This window comes from Dipodomys merriami, unplaced genomic scaffold, assembly GCF_024711535.1.
Source record: "Dipodomys merriami isolate MVZ:Mamm:240054 unplaced genomic scaffold, mDipMer1.0.p SCAF_34, whole genome shotgun sequence".
Lineage (NCBI taxonomy): Eukaryota > Metazoa > Chordata > Mammalia > Rodentia > Heteromyidae > Dipodomys > Dipodomys merriami.
Window position 1 is genome coordinate 6,811,244 of NW_027204937.1, and position 16,113 is coordinate 6,827,356.

The following is a 16,113-nucleotide window of genomic DNA, read 5'->3' on the forward strand; positions in this document are numbered from 1 at the left end:
TTCTTTCCACTTCTTCCTCTTCATCCTTTCCTCCTCCTCCTTGTCTGAATTGTGGGGCTTAAACTCAAGGCATGGACACTGTCCCTGAGCTTTTCACTCAAGGCTAGCATCCTACCACTGAGCCACAGCTCCTCTTCTGGTTTTCTGGTAGCTAATTGGAGACAAGAGTCTCATGGACTTTCCTGCACAGGCTGCCTTTGAACCGTGATCCTTAGCTGTCAGCCTCCTGAGTAGCTAGAATTACAGGTATGAGCCACTAGCACCTGACTCTTCATGTGTTTTAAATTCAATCAAAAAATTAATGAAGGAAAAAAAACTGGAACCACAGATCCTAATGTCTTAAAAGGTAACAATCAGAATAGATTTAAGTGCAAAGGAAGGAAAAGGACTTTTACGTTTCATGTCAGTCATTCAAATAATGTGAATTTCCATTCAGTTCTCTGATATCCATGTATTCTTTTTCATAATTAATCCTTTTGCTTTAAAAAAGTACAGACAGGAACATTGTTGAGAATAATTCTGTCATGATGTTCAAATTTCAGGCAAATCTGTTACTTGAACTAAATTTTAATTCTTGTATCATTAATGTTTTCAATCTTAGCTTAAGTTAATTAACTTTGTCTTCTAATTCGTTACATCTTTTCAATAGATTTAATTGAGCTGCTTTTTGGCATAAATTTATATTCATGTTCAGTTGAACTGTGGAAAATTAAGAGCAGTTGAAAAATCTCTTTGTGATATTTTTGAATAATTAATCTTATTGAAACAAATCTTATTAAGATCTTTAAAGTGAAAGTTTGTGTAGAATTAGAAAAGAATTTACACTCATTTACTTTTACTGACTCTTCATTGGATTTACTGTGATTCTACTTCTGCTATATACTATAAAATATTGTAATTAATATCCTGTCACTGGCACATAGGAGATTTATCTTGTATTAGGCTTTTGCTATTTTTTTTTCCAGTACAGTGTCAGAAACCAGCTTAGCCATGAGGAGAAAAGTTAAGCTTGACAAAAATTTCCTGTATTGTGACTGATAAGGTTTGCAAATACAGGTGACTCTGGGCTATTGGCTGCCATTCCCAGAACTGCTTTAATTTGCTCCTGAATTTGAAATTCAAAGCCTGGGGGGAAAGGAACAGGCTTACCTATAATATACCTCTAGCTGCCTTTCTGGGACCAGAGATTGTGGGGCTGAAAGACATTGCTATGTGGAGGATCTCAATAATAATAATAGGTCCTCTGTGTCAGTAATAAGAAATCCAGAACTATAGGTCAAGAGCATGGAAAACTTGGGACAAAAGTCTTTTTTCTTGTTTCTTCTGCTTCTTCACCCTATGAATACCAGTGGAAAATTCTGAATATCTGAAAGTGTAAGACTAGGAAATTGCAAGCAGTATATCACTTAGCTGTATAAATTAGTATTTAATATGAAAAAAAGACCTTAGAAACTGTATCAATGAAAACACTAACTGCAATAAACAGAAGTTCATTCACGTAATTGTGTTATCACTTTGGGCTGCTGTTATAAAAACCATCCGTGGTCTAAACGGCACACATTTTAGCTCTTGCAGTTCTGGGAGACTGGAAAGCCTAAAGTCAAGATGCTGAAGGCCTCCTTCCTGGTTTTCAGACAGTTTCCTTATTGCTGTATCCTCACATGGCAGAGAGAAAAATACCTCTCAGGTTCCAGGTTCTCTTTCTCTCCCTCCTCTCTCTCCTCTCTTTTTCTCCCCCATGTAGGATTATACAGTGCATCCCAGGCTGGCCCAAAACTCCTATGTAGCCTAAACTATGTAGCCTAAACCTGAACTCCCAGACTTTCTCCCTCAAGCTTCTCAAGTGCTAAGAATACTTGTGTACTACCACACCAAACCTGGCTCACGCCTCTTGTTATGAATCCCCCACCTTTAGCCCTATCTCCAGATACCATCATATTAGGGACTGAGACTTGGACATAAGAAGTTGGGAGGGAGGAATTTCTGTTCAGGGTTTATTTCATAGGTGTATTTACAGTGGTGGCCTCCAGAAACCATCTGATTGATTGATTAGTTGATTGCAGGTAGCATTGGATGTGAACCTAGGGCCTTAATCATACTCAGCAAGTGCTATACATGGGTTTTATACTTAGCCCAATGATGATCCCTAGAAATGACCTTTAAGTTTTTACGTGCATTATACAGATAGGTAATCCCTGATTGTGTTCTAGGATGACAGGTTTTTTTTTAGCTAATTTAGTTTCCTAATCTAATGGAAGTAAATAATATCTTGGTTCTGTGATTTAAATGAGATATATGAAGAGTTCAACACTGTGTTCTACACGAAGTTGCCTCAGTAAATGGTAGCTATTATTGATTATAATTTATCCAGAAGCCTTGTAGATGTTGAGCACCTTCCTTTTTTGCTTGTGCTGTACATGCATGACCTCCTACATCTGTTTTGGAAGAACAGTGCCCTGGGAAAACAACCACTTCTTACTAATAGCATAAGTGGTGGTCTCAAGTTAACTACACATAAAATGTATTGTAGTCTTTTTAATTACTGAATTTTCTCTAGAGTATGTTTCTTTAGGGATGAGGCAATAGAAAAACTGCTTCCAGCCAGACACTGCTGGCGAACAGCTTTAACCCTAGCTACTTATACTATCCCGGATCCAAAAGAGACTCCAGACAGCCAGTTAAAGGAGCTAGGAACTTCATTACCTCTGTGCAGGTACCACTTCCTACCCACCAGGAAAGTAGGAGAGCAGCCTTGAGCTCAGGGCAGGATGGGTTTTTATTGGGGTAGGTTACATAGAGTTACATAGACAAGCCATGCAAGGTGGGTTTGACATATTTTCATTAGTTATGGTTATATGACCTTTAAATTCGTTTTTATGGTAAATCACACATAATAATTTGCAATAGGCAGTCCATAGTGGGCTTCAGTTGGTGGGCTTAAGGCCTTGTTACCGAGGCAAGCAAGCAAAGTTACAGAAGCAAAACATAGCAAAAACATAGCTTGAGACATAGGAGCATAGGCAAAACAGAATTTTGCCTTGGTCAGCATGATCAATACTACCAATACTATTGACACTATGACAGCAATTATTTTTATTATAAGCTCCTGACTAGTTCAGCACCTCAGTGAGGCTGGTGATAAGCCTCAGGTTTGCCTTCTGCAAAGCTGGCAGCTTGGTAAACTTAAGTGAGGGAGAGCTGTTCTTTTGCTTTTTAGCAAGGATGGAGAAGGGGCAAAGGCTGACTGCTAGTCAGGCTTTGTCTGGGTTTTTTTCTATACCAAGAGGTTTTGCTCTTTATCAATAATTTTGTTCCATTTTCTGATTTCACATTTTTTATTCCCATGGATATTCTCTTCCCAGGGAAAAGGGGGTTCAGGGGAAAGAATACATTTCCAACAGCAGGAGGGCCTGTGGCCAGACAATAGGAGGAACTTTCTACCAGTGAATAGCAATTCAGTTATTACACTACTCACGAGGCTAAGATCTGAAGATCACAGTTTGAAGCCAGCCTGAGGTAGGAAAGTCCATGAGACTTATCTCCACCAAGAAACAGAAAGTGGAGCTGTGACTCAAGTGGTAGAGTGCAGGCCTTGAGCAGATAAAGCTAAGGGACAAAGCCCAGGCTCTGAGTACAAGCCCCAGTACTGGCATAGAAACAAAGACACAAACAAAAAATAAAACCTGCTTACATCGTTGGAGGCTAGGCCTTTCATTTCCATAGTGGAATTGTCTTCCATTAAATAAGACGAGGCAAACACAAAGGAGAGCTACCTGCTCTGAACCCCACGGACTCAATCTTGGATGAGTTTTGTGCAGAGATCTGCATTTTCCTCTTAGATTTAGTCTAATAAAATCAGATTTCTCTGTGTCTTGGGCTTCTTGCTCTGCTCCAAGTTTTCCTCTGCGCAGAGAGTTCTGAGAGGCTCTGGGTGTTGGCAGGGAGCAGCTGCCTTCACTGTCCGCGCCCCCGAGTTGGCACCGCAGCCAGCAGCAGCAGCAGGAGCCATGTCGCCCTTCTCTTGCCAGAGCTTGGAACATTTAGGAACAGCATCAGGACGAGCCCAACTATGGCTTACTTTTAAGTAAATGAAAATTAATGATCTGCTTTTTCATTTGGAACATCATCTTTCATTTTTAATTTATTATATTGCCATATATTCTGTTCTGTCAAAATGGAGACTCACAGCCAAAAAGTGGGCAGATCCATAATCATGCAGCTGTTTGATTTTCTGTATGAGCTCAAGACTTTTGCTGATCCAAACCAAACTTTTTCTGTGTGTATGTGCTGGTCCGAGAACTTGAACTTGGGGCCCTGTACTCTTCCTTTGGCTTTTTTGTTTTTCTTGTGCTCTAGGCCTGCACTCTATCACTTGATGTGATACCTCCACTTCTGGCTTTTTTTGTTGGTTGACTGAGGACAATAATCTGTCTGGGCAGGCTTTGAACTGCGATCCTCAGATCTCAACCTCCTAAGTAGCTAGGATTTACAGGCATGAGTCACCAGCACTCAGATCAAAACCAGATGTTTTAACCTCAATCATGTGGAAGGCTGGACCCACATCAGAGAACATGTATTGGGAATTTGTAAGTGTGTATATGTGTCTGTATCTAATACTTTCATGGTTTTTCATAGAAATTAAATTCTTACACACATATAATCTTCTGAAATGTGAGCATATTATTAAATGTATGAATATTAAAGAGCAAAACTTAATTTTAAAAAGACGAGTGGTTTTGAACACATAAAAATAGAAAATTGCAGTGTGTGGTGGTACATACCTATAATCCTTGTACTTGGGAAGCTATTATGTTCACAACTAGCAATACTCTGTCAAAAATTAATTAATTAAGAATTAATGAAAGAATGAAACATACATACATAATAAAGATCCTGTGGGTATCATGACCACTCAATAAAATGTAAAAGTATTGCTCCTTGTAATTCTCAAAAGAGCTTTGAGAAATCAATGCTTAAATTCTTCTGAAGAAGATGAAACTGAGTCAGAGAAATAACTGTGTGGCCGTCAATGTATCTGTGCACATTGATGAGGGGGAAAAAATCCTGATGAGATGAAGCAGAGTGCAAGAATAGCTGACTGCTAGTCACTGCCACAGCCTTGGATAAGAACGCTGCTTCACCTCCCTAGAGAAGTAATGGAGAAAGCTGGGCACCAGTGGCTTATGCCTGTAATTCTAGCTTCTCCAGAGACTGAGATTTGAGGATCACAGTTCAAAGCCAGCCTGGGCAGGAAAGCCTATGACTTTTATCTCCAGTTAACTACCAGAAAACCAGAAGTGGTGCTGTGGCTCAAAGTGGTAGAGTATCAGCCCTGAGTGAAAGAGCTCAAGAACAGCACTTAGATCCAAGTTCAAACCCCAGGACTCATAGAAAGAGAGCCGTGGGGGGGGGGGAGGAGGGGGTAGGGGGAAGAGAAGGGTGGGTTATGGAGAACAGTTAAGAGTGTCTTGCTTTGATGACGTTCTTTGAAGTGCTCACTTCCATATGCTTTCTCATTATAACTGTCATGCCAGAAAGAATACTTTAAAACAATATCAGCTGTGTCTTCAAATGCAGAGACATCAAGGGCTGGCAGATTAGGTGCTGATTATCAAAGAGTTCAGTCCTTTTATACTGTTCCCTATAGAGTATGCTGAACTACCCTTTGAATGTAGAAATTATCCATGCCACAGTTACATAGAGATGATATAGCACTATAGACCTTTAGTTACTTACTAAATAGATAAGGGTGAAAAGCCAAAGTTGTGCAAGCTATCATTAAGTGGATGAAATAAGAGAATGATTAGAGCTATCATCACAGTTTATCAATGTAGATCTAATGCTGTTAGAGAATATTTAAGTGATTCCACAATTAAAAACCCCACCACTATCTTGAACATGAGCAGATGGCTCATTGATTGTCTAAAGTAAAATGTTACTATGCAGTTAATCTAAAATTTGCCATAAATCAGGAGTAGAATATTTATATCCTAGGATAACACACTTGATGCTATGTAATAACCTTGACACACTTATAGAATCATAATTAGTGGCCCCTTCTGGAGCTCTGATGAAGACTACAATTTGGTGCATTTTCTACATGTTTTAAGAGTCTTGGAAAGCCGCAGGAAGTAAAATAGCTCTGCTATAACTTTTGTCATACAGTTTGGCAAAGGGTCAGGCAAGACCCCTTTAACATGTTCTTTATTAACAGTAGTCAAAAATGAATTTAATGGAAGGCTGGGTACCAGTGGCTCATACCTGTAATCCTAGCTACTCAGGAGGCTGAGCTCTGGGGATTGTGGTTCAAAGCCAACCTGGGCAGGAAAGTTTATGAGACTCTTATCTCCAATAAACCACCAGAAAACCAGAAGTGGTGCTGTGACTCAAGTGGTAGAGCACTAGCCTTGAGCTGATGAGCTCAGGGACAGTGCTCAGGCCCAGAGTTCAAACCCCATGACTGACAAAAAAATAAAAATAAATAAAAATGGATTTCTGGTTCCAGGACCCTGCTCTACCAATATTCTATACTCTACTGAAAGTCTATACTTTGCTTATACTTTCAGTAAACTTGCTATTTTACATAAAACCAAAATGAACTTTTTTTGGTCAATCATGGGGCTTGAAACTTGAGGCTGGGATACTGTCCCTGAGCTTTTTTGTTCAAGGCTAGCAATCTGCCACAGCTCCATTCCTGGTTTTCTGGTGGTTCATTGGAAGTGAGAGTCTCATGGACTTTCCTGCCCAGGCTGGCTTTGAACCATGATCCTCAGATCTCAGCCTCCTGAGTAGCTAGGATTTTTATAGGGGTGAGCACCTGGCACCTGGTTTAACTGATTTTTAGTAGCTTCTCCAATGTAGTATTTTAATCTATATTACAAAGAATATTAAGATATTTAGATTTGAGAATTTTACATATATACCATTAAAAATGAGTAATGGATTAGGGTGGGGGTGAGAAATATGCAAGGGATGATCATCAAGACTCACTGTACACATAAATGGATGGTTAATTTCCAAAACTCTTGTGCAACCACTTAAAGACAGAAATGAAAAAATGAAAGACTATGTACATGTATATAAATATTAATGCATGTTTATTATATAAAATACACAGGTTATAAGCTTTTCTTTTTCTCAAACAGATAAACAATCAGATCTTATATGGGAGAAGTCATCAGAATGCCTCTGCCATTATTAAGACTGCCCCATCCAAGGTCAAGCTGGTTTTCATCAGGTAAGGTAGATTGTCTCCTTTGGGGAATGTTACTGCTTGTATAAGATTAAGTTATTTTTAGTTTGTCTAACAGAGTCACTGACTTGTTTAAAATATATTTTCCTATTTGAGAGTCACTTTTGAGTCTAGTAAAGAAATAGCAATAAAAAACAAATTAAATATTTTCCTTTGTAACTGTCACATTAAAAAATACCAGTTGTTTTGACAGTGAGGATTCTCTTATTTTTCTGTGTCATGATAGAATTGATATTTAAGTCTTCCTTCCTAAATCTGATTATTATCTACATAAATACTATGGAACCCCTAGCTTTTCCTGTCCTTATTGATTGGTATCTATGCTCACTCATTAATTTCTTTACCAAAAAACTAGCAGCTGAATGGATTCCAGGAATTTTAGTAACTTCAGCTTCTCCTTCTTTCTCCTTCTTCCTTCTTCTTCCTCCTCTCTTCTCCTTTTCCTTCTTTCTTTGTCTCCTTCTCCTTCTCCTTTTTCTTCTTTCTTCTCCTCATCCTCTTGCTCCCCCTCCTCCCCTGGGGTCTAAACTCAGCCTGAACTCCCTGCCTGAGCTTTTTACTCAAGACCAGTAATCTACTAATCTACCACTTCTGCACAGCTTTACTTCTGGCTTTTTTTTTTCTTGGTGGTGGTGATAATTAATTGGAGATAAGAGTCTCCTAGACATTCCTGCCTGGGCTGCTTTTAACCCTAATCCTCAGATCTTAGCCTCCTGAGTAGCAATGATTACAGACGCGAGCCACCGTTTTTTTTCCCAGTAACTTTATCTTAAGAATGTTAGTGAGAGCTGGGGAGGGCTTAGCTCTGTGATTGAACACTTACCCTATCACGAGCTTGATCGCGTTTTGATTCCTAGTGCTATGGCAGAAGTAAGGGGTACTGTTGAGAGATCAAGGATAGAGTTGGTGTCAGATCTGCTGTGGGTTGGGCTTCCATATACACCCAAACCTCACCTGCCAGTTGACTGAGTCCTTATAGGACAAGTGAGTTGGAGGTGGGAATCCTTATTTTTTGTAGCTGTGGTTGCAATATCTGATGTGGAGTGAAGTGGCTTCATTTTCAGTCCAGGTAGATTTTAAGCTTGCCTTTCTAGTTTACTCCTCTTACTCCAAATGAGGAAAGCTTCTTCTCATATGTCTTTATGTGTTAAGAACTCCTTTGGGTTGTAGTCCACAGAAGCCATGGGTTCAGGCTTGAGGGCATCATATAAAGTTGTGTGAGGAGTCCAGGAGAAGATGTTGGTGGTGTTGCCATGGTTACAGCATGGTCTGAGTGTCTCCTCATGTGTTAGATGCTTGGTCCTCAGAGTGGTGACGTTAAAAGGAAATGGGGAGAGCCCAGGACCTCCAGGCTCTGAGCAGGAACTGCCATTGTGCAGTTAAATTAAATGGGTGATGCTGAAAAAGGCAAGATTAGAAGTATGCCATGTGATCCTGGAGAATAAAGGTGAGCACAGCACTGGGTCTCCTCTCCATGGTCTGTTTAGGCAGAAGCCAGGTTAGGCTGTCCCATTCTTACATGGAACAAGAACAGAGGCATTGGCCAGGTATCAATATCTTACACTTATAATCCTCGCTTCTCAGGAGGTTGAGATCTGAGGATAGTGGTTCATTGTTGGCCTGGGCAGGAAAGACTGTAAGACTGCAATTAACACCCCTTCTCCCCACCCCCCCAAAAAAAAGCCAGAAGTGGAACTGTGGACACACACACACACACACACACACACACACACACACACGCACACACACACACACACACACGCACGCACGCACGCACGCGCGCGCGCCTTGAATGAAAAAGCCAAGTGAGAGTGTGAGGCCCGAGTTCAAGCCCCAGTACCATCAGAAAAAACAAAAACAAAACGATAACAGCAAAAAAGAACAGGAGCATCATGGGCATCATGAAGGGAGAAGATACACCCAAAAAGTGTGTCCTTGGAGCAAAAGTGACCTTAGCTGGCATGAAAATGGGAGAAAGAAAGATGCTGGTAGCTCATACCTGTAACCATGCCTTGGGAGACTAGGATCTGAGGGTCGCAGTTCAAAGCCAGCCCAAGCAAGAAAGTCTATGATACTCTTATCTCCACTAAACTACCAAAAATGCCAGAAGTTCAGCTGTGGCTCAAGTGGTAGAGTGCTAGGGTTGAACAAAAGCAGCTCAGGGACCATACTCAAGCCCTGAGGCCAAGCCTCAGGAATGGCACAAAAAGAAAAAGAAAAAAGGAAGGAAGAAAGAGCAGACTTATTAGGTTTTCTCAAAAAAGCTACTACCTTTTTATGGATCTATTACATGTGGTTTTGACTAAGTGTTGTCAAATAAAACAATTTAAAGTATCAAAAGAAATTTTAAACGCAGACATTTAAAGTTCCCTCATGCACATTATACAGGTCAGGACGCTATCATCCTATGTTATCGTCACTTGAATAATCTGCTGTTTTCTTGCCCTTAATTTTGTGGAAATCAGCCGCTCCAAAAGCAAATGGAGCCCAAAAAGCAAGATGAAAGTTAATGTGTTTAGCTGATAAAGTGAACATTGACGTTTGTTGGGAGGAGGCCATCTCTTGAGCAGAAGGCAAGCATTGTGGTGGGGAAAATGAATGAAGCATCTGCAGAACAGTACTATGCTCTACATCCTGAGCATGCACCACTTTTCCTCAACAGAACGCTTCTGGGAACCACATACTGGTGTACCAAGGGGCTCCTGTAATAGCTAGTCTTACATACTGCCAAACAATAATGTCTCAGGGTATGTTTAATTGATCTCATATATTGAAATTCAAGTCATAAATGGGCTGATAGAATAGTTGTGGTAGATAATACTGATTTTTAAGAAAAATCGGCTTGGAATGAAATGAATATAGTCTTTTTATTTTAAATAGTAACTTCAGTCAATATCATTGTTTCTCTTTCTAAAGGCCTAGAGTTAACTGTTAAATTCAACTTTTCACTAACATGGGGAATGCCATCTCAGAACCTATTAAAGACTGGGTTTGTATGACTAGTTATTTGGATGTGGGATTGGGTTTTGGGGAGAGAGAGAGAGAGAGAGGGGAGAGAGAGAGAGGGGGGAGAGAGAGAGAGAGAGAGAGAGAGAGAGAGAGAGTGTGTGTGTGTGTGTGTGTGTGTGTACCCATACTAGGATTGGAACTCCAGGCCCATACTTCCACTTAATTTTTTTGCTCCGACTTAAGCCACAGCTCCATTTCCAGCTTTTTTGCTGGAATTGGAGATAATAGACATCTCTGCCTACTCTTTCTTTGATAACTGAAATCCTAAGATCTCAGCCTCCTGAGGAGGTAGGATTAGAAGCATGAGCCACAAGTGCCCGGCATCCATGGATATGTTTAAATAATAGGGAAATCCCCTGTCTAAGAGCCCAGAAGAACTCACCTGTGTTTCTATTTCTGATGATTAGACTGTTGTAAAGGTGGTAGCTGATTAGGAAGCAATTGTAAAGATACTGTACAGAGGGGTTACAGTTACATGAGTGAGGTAATGAGTACATTTCCTATCAGTCCTGGAACTTGCTCTCAAGGCTTGGTGCTTCCTTAGTCTCTTGGTGCTCACTGCTAGCACTTTATAATAGAGCCACAGTGCCACTGCCATATTTTTCTGAATAGTTTATTGGAAATAAGAGTCTTATGGACTTTTCTACCTGGGCTGGCTTTGAACTGCGATCCTCAGAGCTCAACCTCCAGGTACCTAGGATTAAAGACATGAGCCGTCAGCACCTGCTTATTTTTTATTCTTGAGTAGGCCCTTTAAATTCCTTGTATCTAAGGTGCTGCCTTTTTACTTATTGGAAGTCATTTGAGTATTTTTAAGTGTATAAAATTATATAAAGAATAGTTAACAATTCTCAACAGGAGAAAAAAGATGTGATATCTGTAAGAGTTGGAACCTAGTGGAAGTTGACAGATCACTGGGGCCCTGCCCTCAGAAATGAATTAAGGTGTTTTTCGGGACCCTAAGTTAATCCATTGAAAGCAAGTTGTTATAAAACAGCAAACCAAACCTGGGACTGGGTGTAGGTCAGCGGAAGAGTGCTTGTCAGCATGTGTAAATCTTTGGGTTCCATCCTTAACACCATAAAAAGGGGAAGAAAAAGAAAAGGACAAATAAGAAAAATGAGCCTGGTTTTGTGAATCGTGAATCATGAATCACTACTCTATGGCTTCCTGTCTCTCCACGTGATCCCCCTCTCTCTCTCATACACACTCCCATGGTGAGGCCATCTGTCATGGGCCATTGCCAGAGACCATACCATGCTGTTTGGACAGCCAGCCTTCAAAACTGTGAGCTAAACAAACTCCTTTGTAAGTCACCCAGCTTTAGATGTTTTATTGTAATAATGGACAAGCACTTCAGTGTGTTTAGTACATGGTGTTAGCTGTGGTTGCCAGTGCTGTTATTAACGTTCCTATGACCTCTTCAGCATTTGAGGGACCTTCGTTTCCCAGGTCTGAGCCACCCTGGGGTTAGCTTGTGTTTGCAGGATTGAACCCAGGTTCTTGTATTTGCTAGAAACAGCAAAAAGAAAATCTAATAGGGTCCAGGGGGAAATCATAAAGTATTTAAGAATTAGAACCCTCCTCTTTCAATAAAGGAATTTTTAAATGATTTTAAGGTGTGTGGTATATAGAAAAGAACGCCAAGTAGAATTTCACTAATAGTAGTACAGCCCTGTCGCTTGAATGTCTGATTATTTTAATTTGCTTTTTTTCCAGAAGAGTGTAAAATTAAGAATTTGATACATAAATTAATGGCTTATGCATGGTGGATGCTGCTGAATGCTTATTTACTAAAGCAATTTAAGCAATTTAGAAGTAGTAATGTACACTCAAAATATTTAATTGTGAACTGTCTTGGCTCAATCAGGTTGTTCTAACAAAACACATTGTAATGTAATTAGAATGATGGACGAGGAATCATAATCAAGATGCATTGTAGATATAACTGGATTATTAAAATGAAGCCCCTCCCCCATTGTACAACTAAGTAATACTCATTTAAAAACAAAAAGGAAAAAAGATGAAAAGGAAGAGTCACTCTCCCCCATGTACTTTGGTATACAATGCCAAAGTGTTTTATTGAATTGCGAAAGGAAAAATAATGGGCAAATCCTGCCTAAAATATCACTTCCCGATCAGCAGCTTCTTTCTTTGAACATTGATCTGATAGTCTAACAAGGAATAGAGCATTATTTAATTAAGGACTATATAAAGAAACGAATACAAATAAACTCCCCCATGTCAATAAACTATACTGGATTTTGTCAGGATAAAGCACTATTAGTGTAAGAAGTAAAGCACTTCAAGAAAGCAAAAACAAAAGCACTTGATTGCTTATTGGGTCAGCGTACATGGAGATACAATGGCAAATTCATATGCTCTTTAATATGTGCTGGTAAGCATGGCCAGTGGGGTAATTCTGCCCCAGTTGCTTCCTCTTCATACATGGTCACTGGGGGCAAAATGGTAGGCTTGTCCTGTTCACTTGGTGTCCTTAGAGTTACGTGTTGTCCAACACTTCATCTTCTTTGGCTGATTGTCTAGCTCATTACATTACTCAGGTACATCCTTTAATCTCTTCTTTATATATTGAAACTTTTCAGCTATTGTTATAAGAACTTTTTTTGCCTTTTTTGCCTATTTTGGAGCCAAATCCTGAAAGAATTAAAAATTACTTTGTTATAAACTCTCAGGAAGTTAATACTTTGAATGTATTAGGTATTAGCACCAGACATATGATTATTCATTTTTTCCTAGTACTAGACTTTGAACTCAGGGCCTTACATTTGCCAGGCAAATGCCATGACTCTTGAGCTACTCCTCCAGTCTGTTTTGTGTTATTTATAGTTTTGAGATAGAGTCTTCCTTTATGCTTGAGCCAGTCTGGACTCCAATCCTTCTATTTGTATGTCACTGGACATGTGCCATCACACTTGGCCATTGTACTTCTCTTGGAGCTTGGAGTAACAGAAACGTACCACTGCCATTACCCATCCATTGATCAAACTTTTTTTGTCCAGTCTGACTTCAGATTTGGGGGGGGGGGGGGTAGGAGAGGGAGGAGTGTTGGTCCTGGTGCTTGAACTGAGCTTAGGCTCTGTCCCTGAGTTCTTTTGCTCAAGGCTAGTTGGTGCTCTACCACTTTGAGCCACAGCACTTCTGGTTAATTGTAGCTAAGAGTCTCAGGAACATTCCTGCCTGGGATGGCTTTGAACTGTCATCCCTAGATCTCAGCGTCCTGAGTAGCTAGGATTACAAACATGAACCGCCAGTGTTTGACCTGGCTTCAAATTTTGATCCTTCTATCACCTCCCAAATAGCAAGGAAATTACAGGTGCCCTGCTGTGATTATACTTCTATATACTTGTACTTATTGCTGTGTTACCTTCAAAATTAGTTTCTATTAGTTTTATTTCTTAATAGTTAGGACTTCTATTTGGTAAAAGTACCTTCATTCATTGAAATGATTCATTTTTGGTGCCTTTCCATTATACAGAAATTAATGGCTCTTATGTTTTAACAGCTCTTTCTCAAATTTATTGACGACTGAAATAAGGATGGAAACTGGCCACAGGTTTTGGAGTGTGATTAGCAGTAATCACAAAAAGCTGTTAAAATAGACTGCAGGCAACATTTTAATTAACTAGGACCTCAAGTTTATAGTGAGGGACGCTTGTGTGATCATGTCCTTGTCATGTTCTCTTAACGCTTATATTTATGCACATTCTAATTGATTTGTAATTTGCAAGGGTTCTGTGGGTTATTAGTGCAAATTAACAAGTTGCTGGTTTATATACATATATATATATATATATATATATATATATTTAAACAGGAACATTTCCCTTTTTCTTTTCATATGATTAGGCTTTAGACAGTCCTATAAATTGTATCCCTAAGCATAAAGACTAAATTTAGCATAAGCTAAATTATCCAACTCTGCATCATCAAGATGGATATTGCAGTTGGGGTGTGTGCAGTATATGGCACATTCAGTCCTGTGTGGTTTTCTGGTCAGCTTTGTCCCCTCTGCGTGAGCAAGCCCATTGCAGTTTAAGAAGGGGACTGTGTTAATACGATGAAGGAATGGCTGCATGTGGCAGTGCAGGCATCCGAGAAGATTAATGATCTTGCCTGCAGTACTTGTCATACCTCCCCCAACTATTGAAAATTAAATGTCATGTATAACAACTCACTCTCCATTACTTAATTACATGTGGAAAACGTGTACTGTGTAAAAAACTCCTGAGGCTAAAGAAGGCCAAATGAGACCGAAACCATTGGAAAGATTTAGTGCTGGCTGTCAAGCCCTACTGGGTAAAAGTGAACTTAGCATAGGACCCACCTTCCTGCCTTGATTGAACATATGTCTTGGTTTTGGAATTGAAAAAATACCGTGACCCATTATCCTCTGGCATTATCCCTGAAAGATGATATTGACTTAAAATTAATGTGACTGGGGCTGGGAATATGGCTTAGTGGTAGAGTGCTTAACATGCATGCAGCCCTGGGTTTGATTCCTCATAAACAGAAAAAGTAGGAAGTGACGCTCTGGTTTAAGTGGTAGAGTGCTAGCCTTGAGCAAAAGAAGCTCAGCGACAGTGCCCAGGCCCTGAGTTCAGACCCAAGGACTTGCAAAAGAGAAAAAAAAAAGAAAGAAAGAAAAAGAAAAAGAAAAAAATTAATATGACTATATTAGAGTCTAGGAGATGTCCATGTCCACCTGAAGGAGTACCTTGAATGCCTGCTTTTAACTCATTAAGTCTAGTTTGGTAAACAGGAGGAGGGAAGACTGCAAATGAGCCTGGGTCTTTTTTGTTGTTGTTTCCATTTCTATGAAGTTCATTTCTATGAATATTATTTTATGTGATCGGAGCACACAGGCATTGTGCTTTTGTGTTCCTCCCCTAAGATTATCCTCCTGGCGGGGTAGGGGGTGGGGTGGAGAGCTGAAACTGGGGCTTGAACTCAAGGCCTTATGCTCTCATTTGGCTTTTATAATCAAGGTTGGGGCTCTACCACTTGAACCATAGCTCTACTTCCAGCTCTTTGGTGGTAACTGGCTTTTCCAGTTCATTGGAGGTGAGTCTCACTGACTTTTCTGCCCAGGCTGGATCTGAACTGTGATCTCAGCCTCCTAAATACCTAGCATTACAGGGGGGAGCCATCAGCACCTGGCTCAAGTCTGATTCTTATTCTCATGGGGAAACATTCATTCTTTTATTCAGCAGGTGTCTCCTGGAAGTCAGCCACGTAAAGAACTCAAATCTCTGCTGTAAGTGGGAGGCAGGAAGCAAGCCATCATCCCATGCCTCATGCAGTGACCTAAGTGCTGTAGGAACTTAGAGAGACACCCCTAGCCCAGCCTTTGGGAGGTCTGTGGGAAGGCATCCCAGAGAAAGATGCTTAGCTAAGACCTGAGCAACAAGAAAGCAAAATCACAGTGCAAACAGAAGCTCAGGTTCCAGGACAGGTGTTATATGCCCTGTACACTTGAACATGTACTTGTCAGAGAAAAGCAGTTTTCCTTTAGAAAAGTGCCTTAGACAGCACAGATTGTTCCTGACTTGAGGGACCATTAGAGAATACATCACCTTTTTAGAGAGCATTTTAAAGAATTACCCCTGTCATAGGTGACAAAATGTTTTGAGGAAGAGGCTGCCATTGGTGCTGATCTCCTATAGGAGTTAGGAGTGGGGGAAGGGGAACAGAGCTCTAGCAACCTCAAGGCTCTTCATGCATGTTCATGGACCACGTGGTAGACCTATATGATTATTGCAGTGTCTGAAATGCTAACACTTGCATAATTTCTTGCAGTACTTTTGTTCTGTATAGTACTACCCATTTTA

At 40.2% G+C, this 16,113-nt stretch overlaps 1 protein-coding gene across 4 annotated transcripts in view; it reads left to right on the forward strand.

Annotated features, from left to right (window-relative positions):
• Positions 1-16,113, forward strand: part of Patj (PATJ crumbs cell polarity complex component) — a 283,552-nt gene that overhangs the window by 156,987 nt on the left and 110,452 nt on the right. For all 4 annotated transcript variants that reach the window (XM_069987179.1, XM_069987180.1, XM_069987182.1 and 1 more), the window contains exon 29: positions 7,146-7,237. In XM_069987179.1, the coding sequence (XP_069843280.1) occupies positions 7,146-7,237 (92 nt within the window). The remainder of the gene's footprint in view (positions 1-7,145; positions 7,238-16,113) is intronic.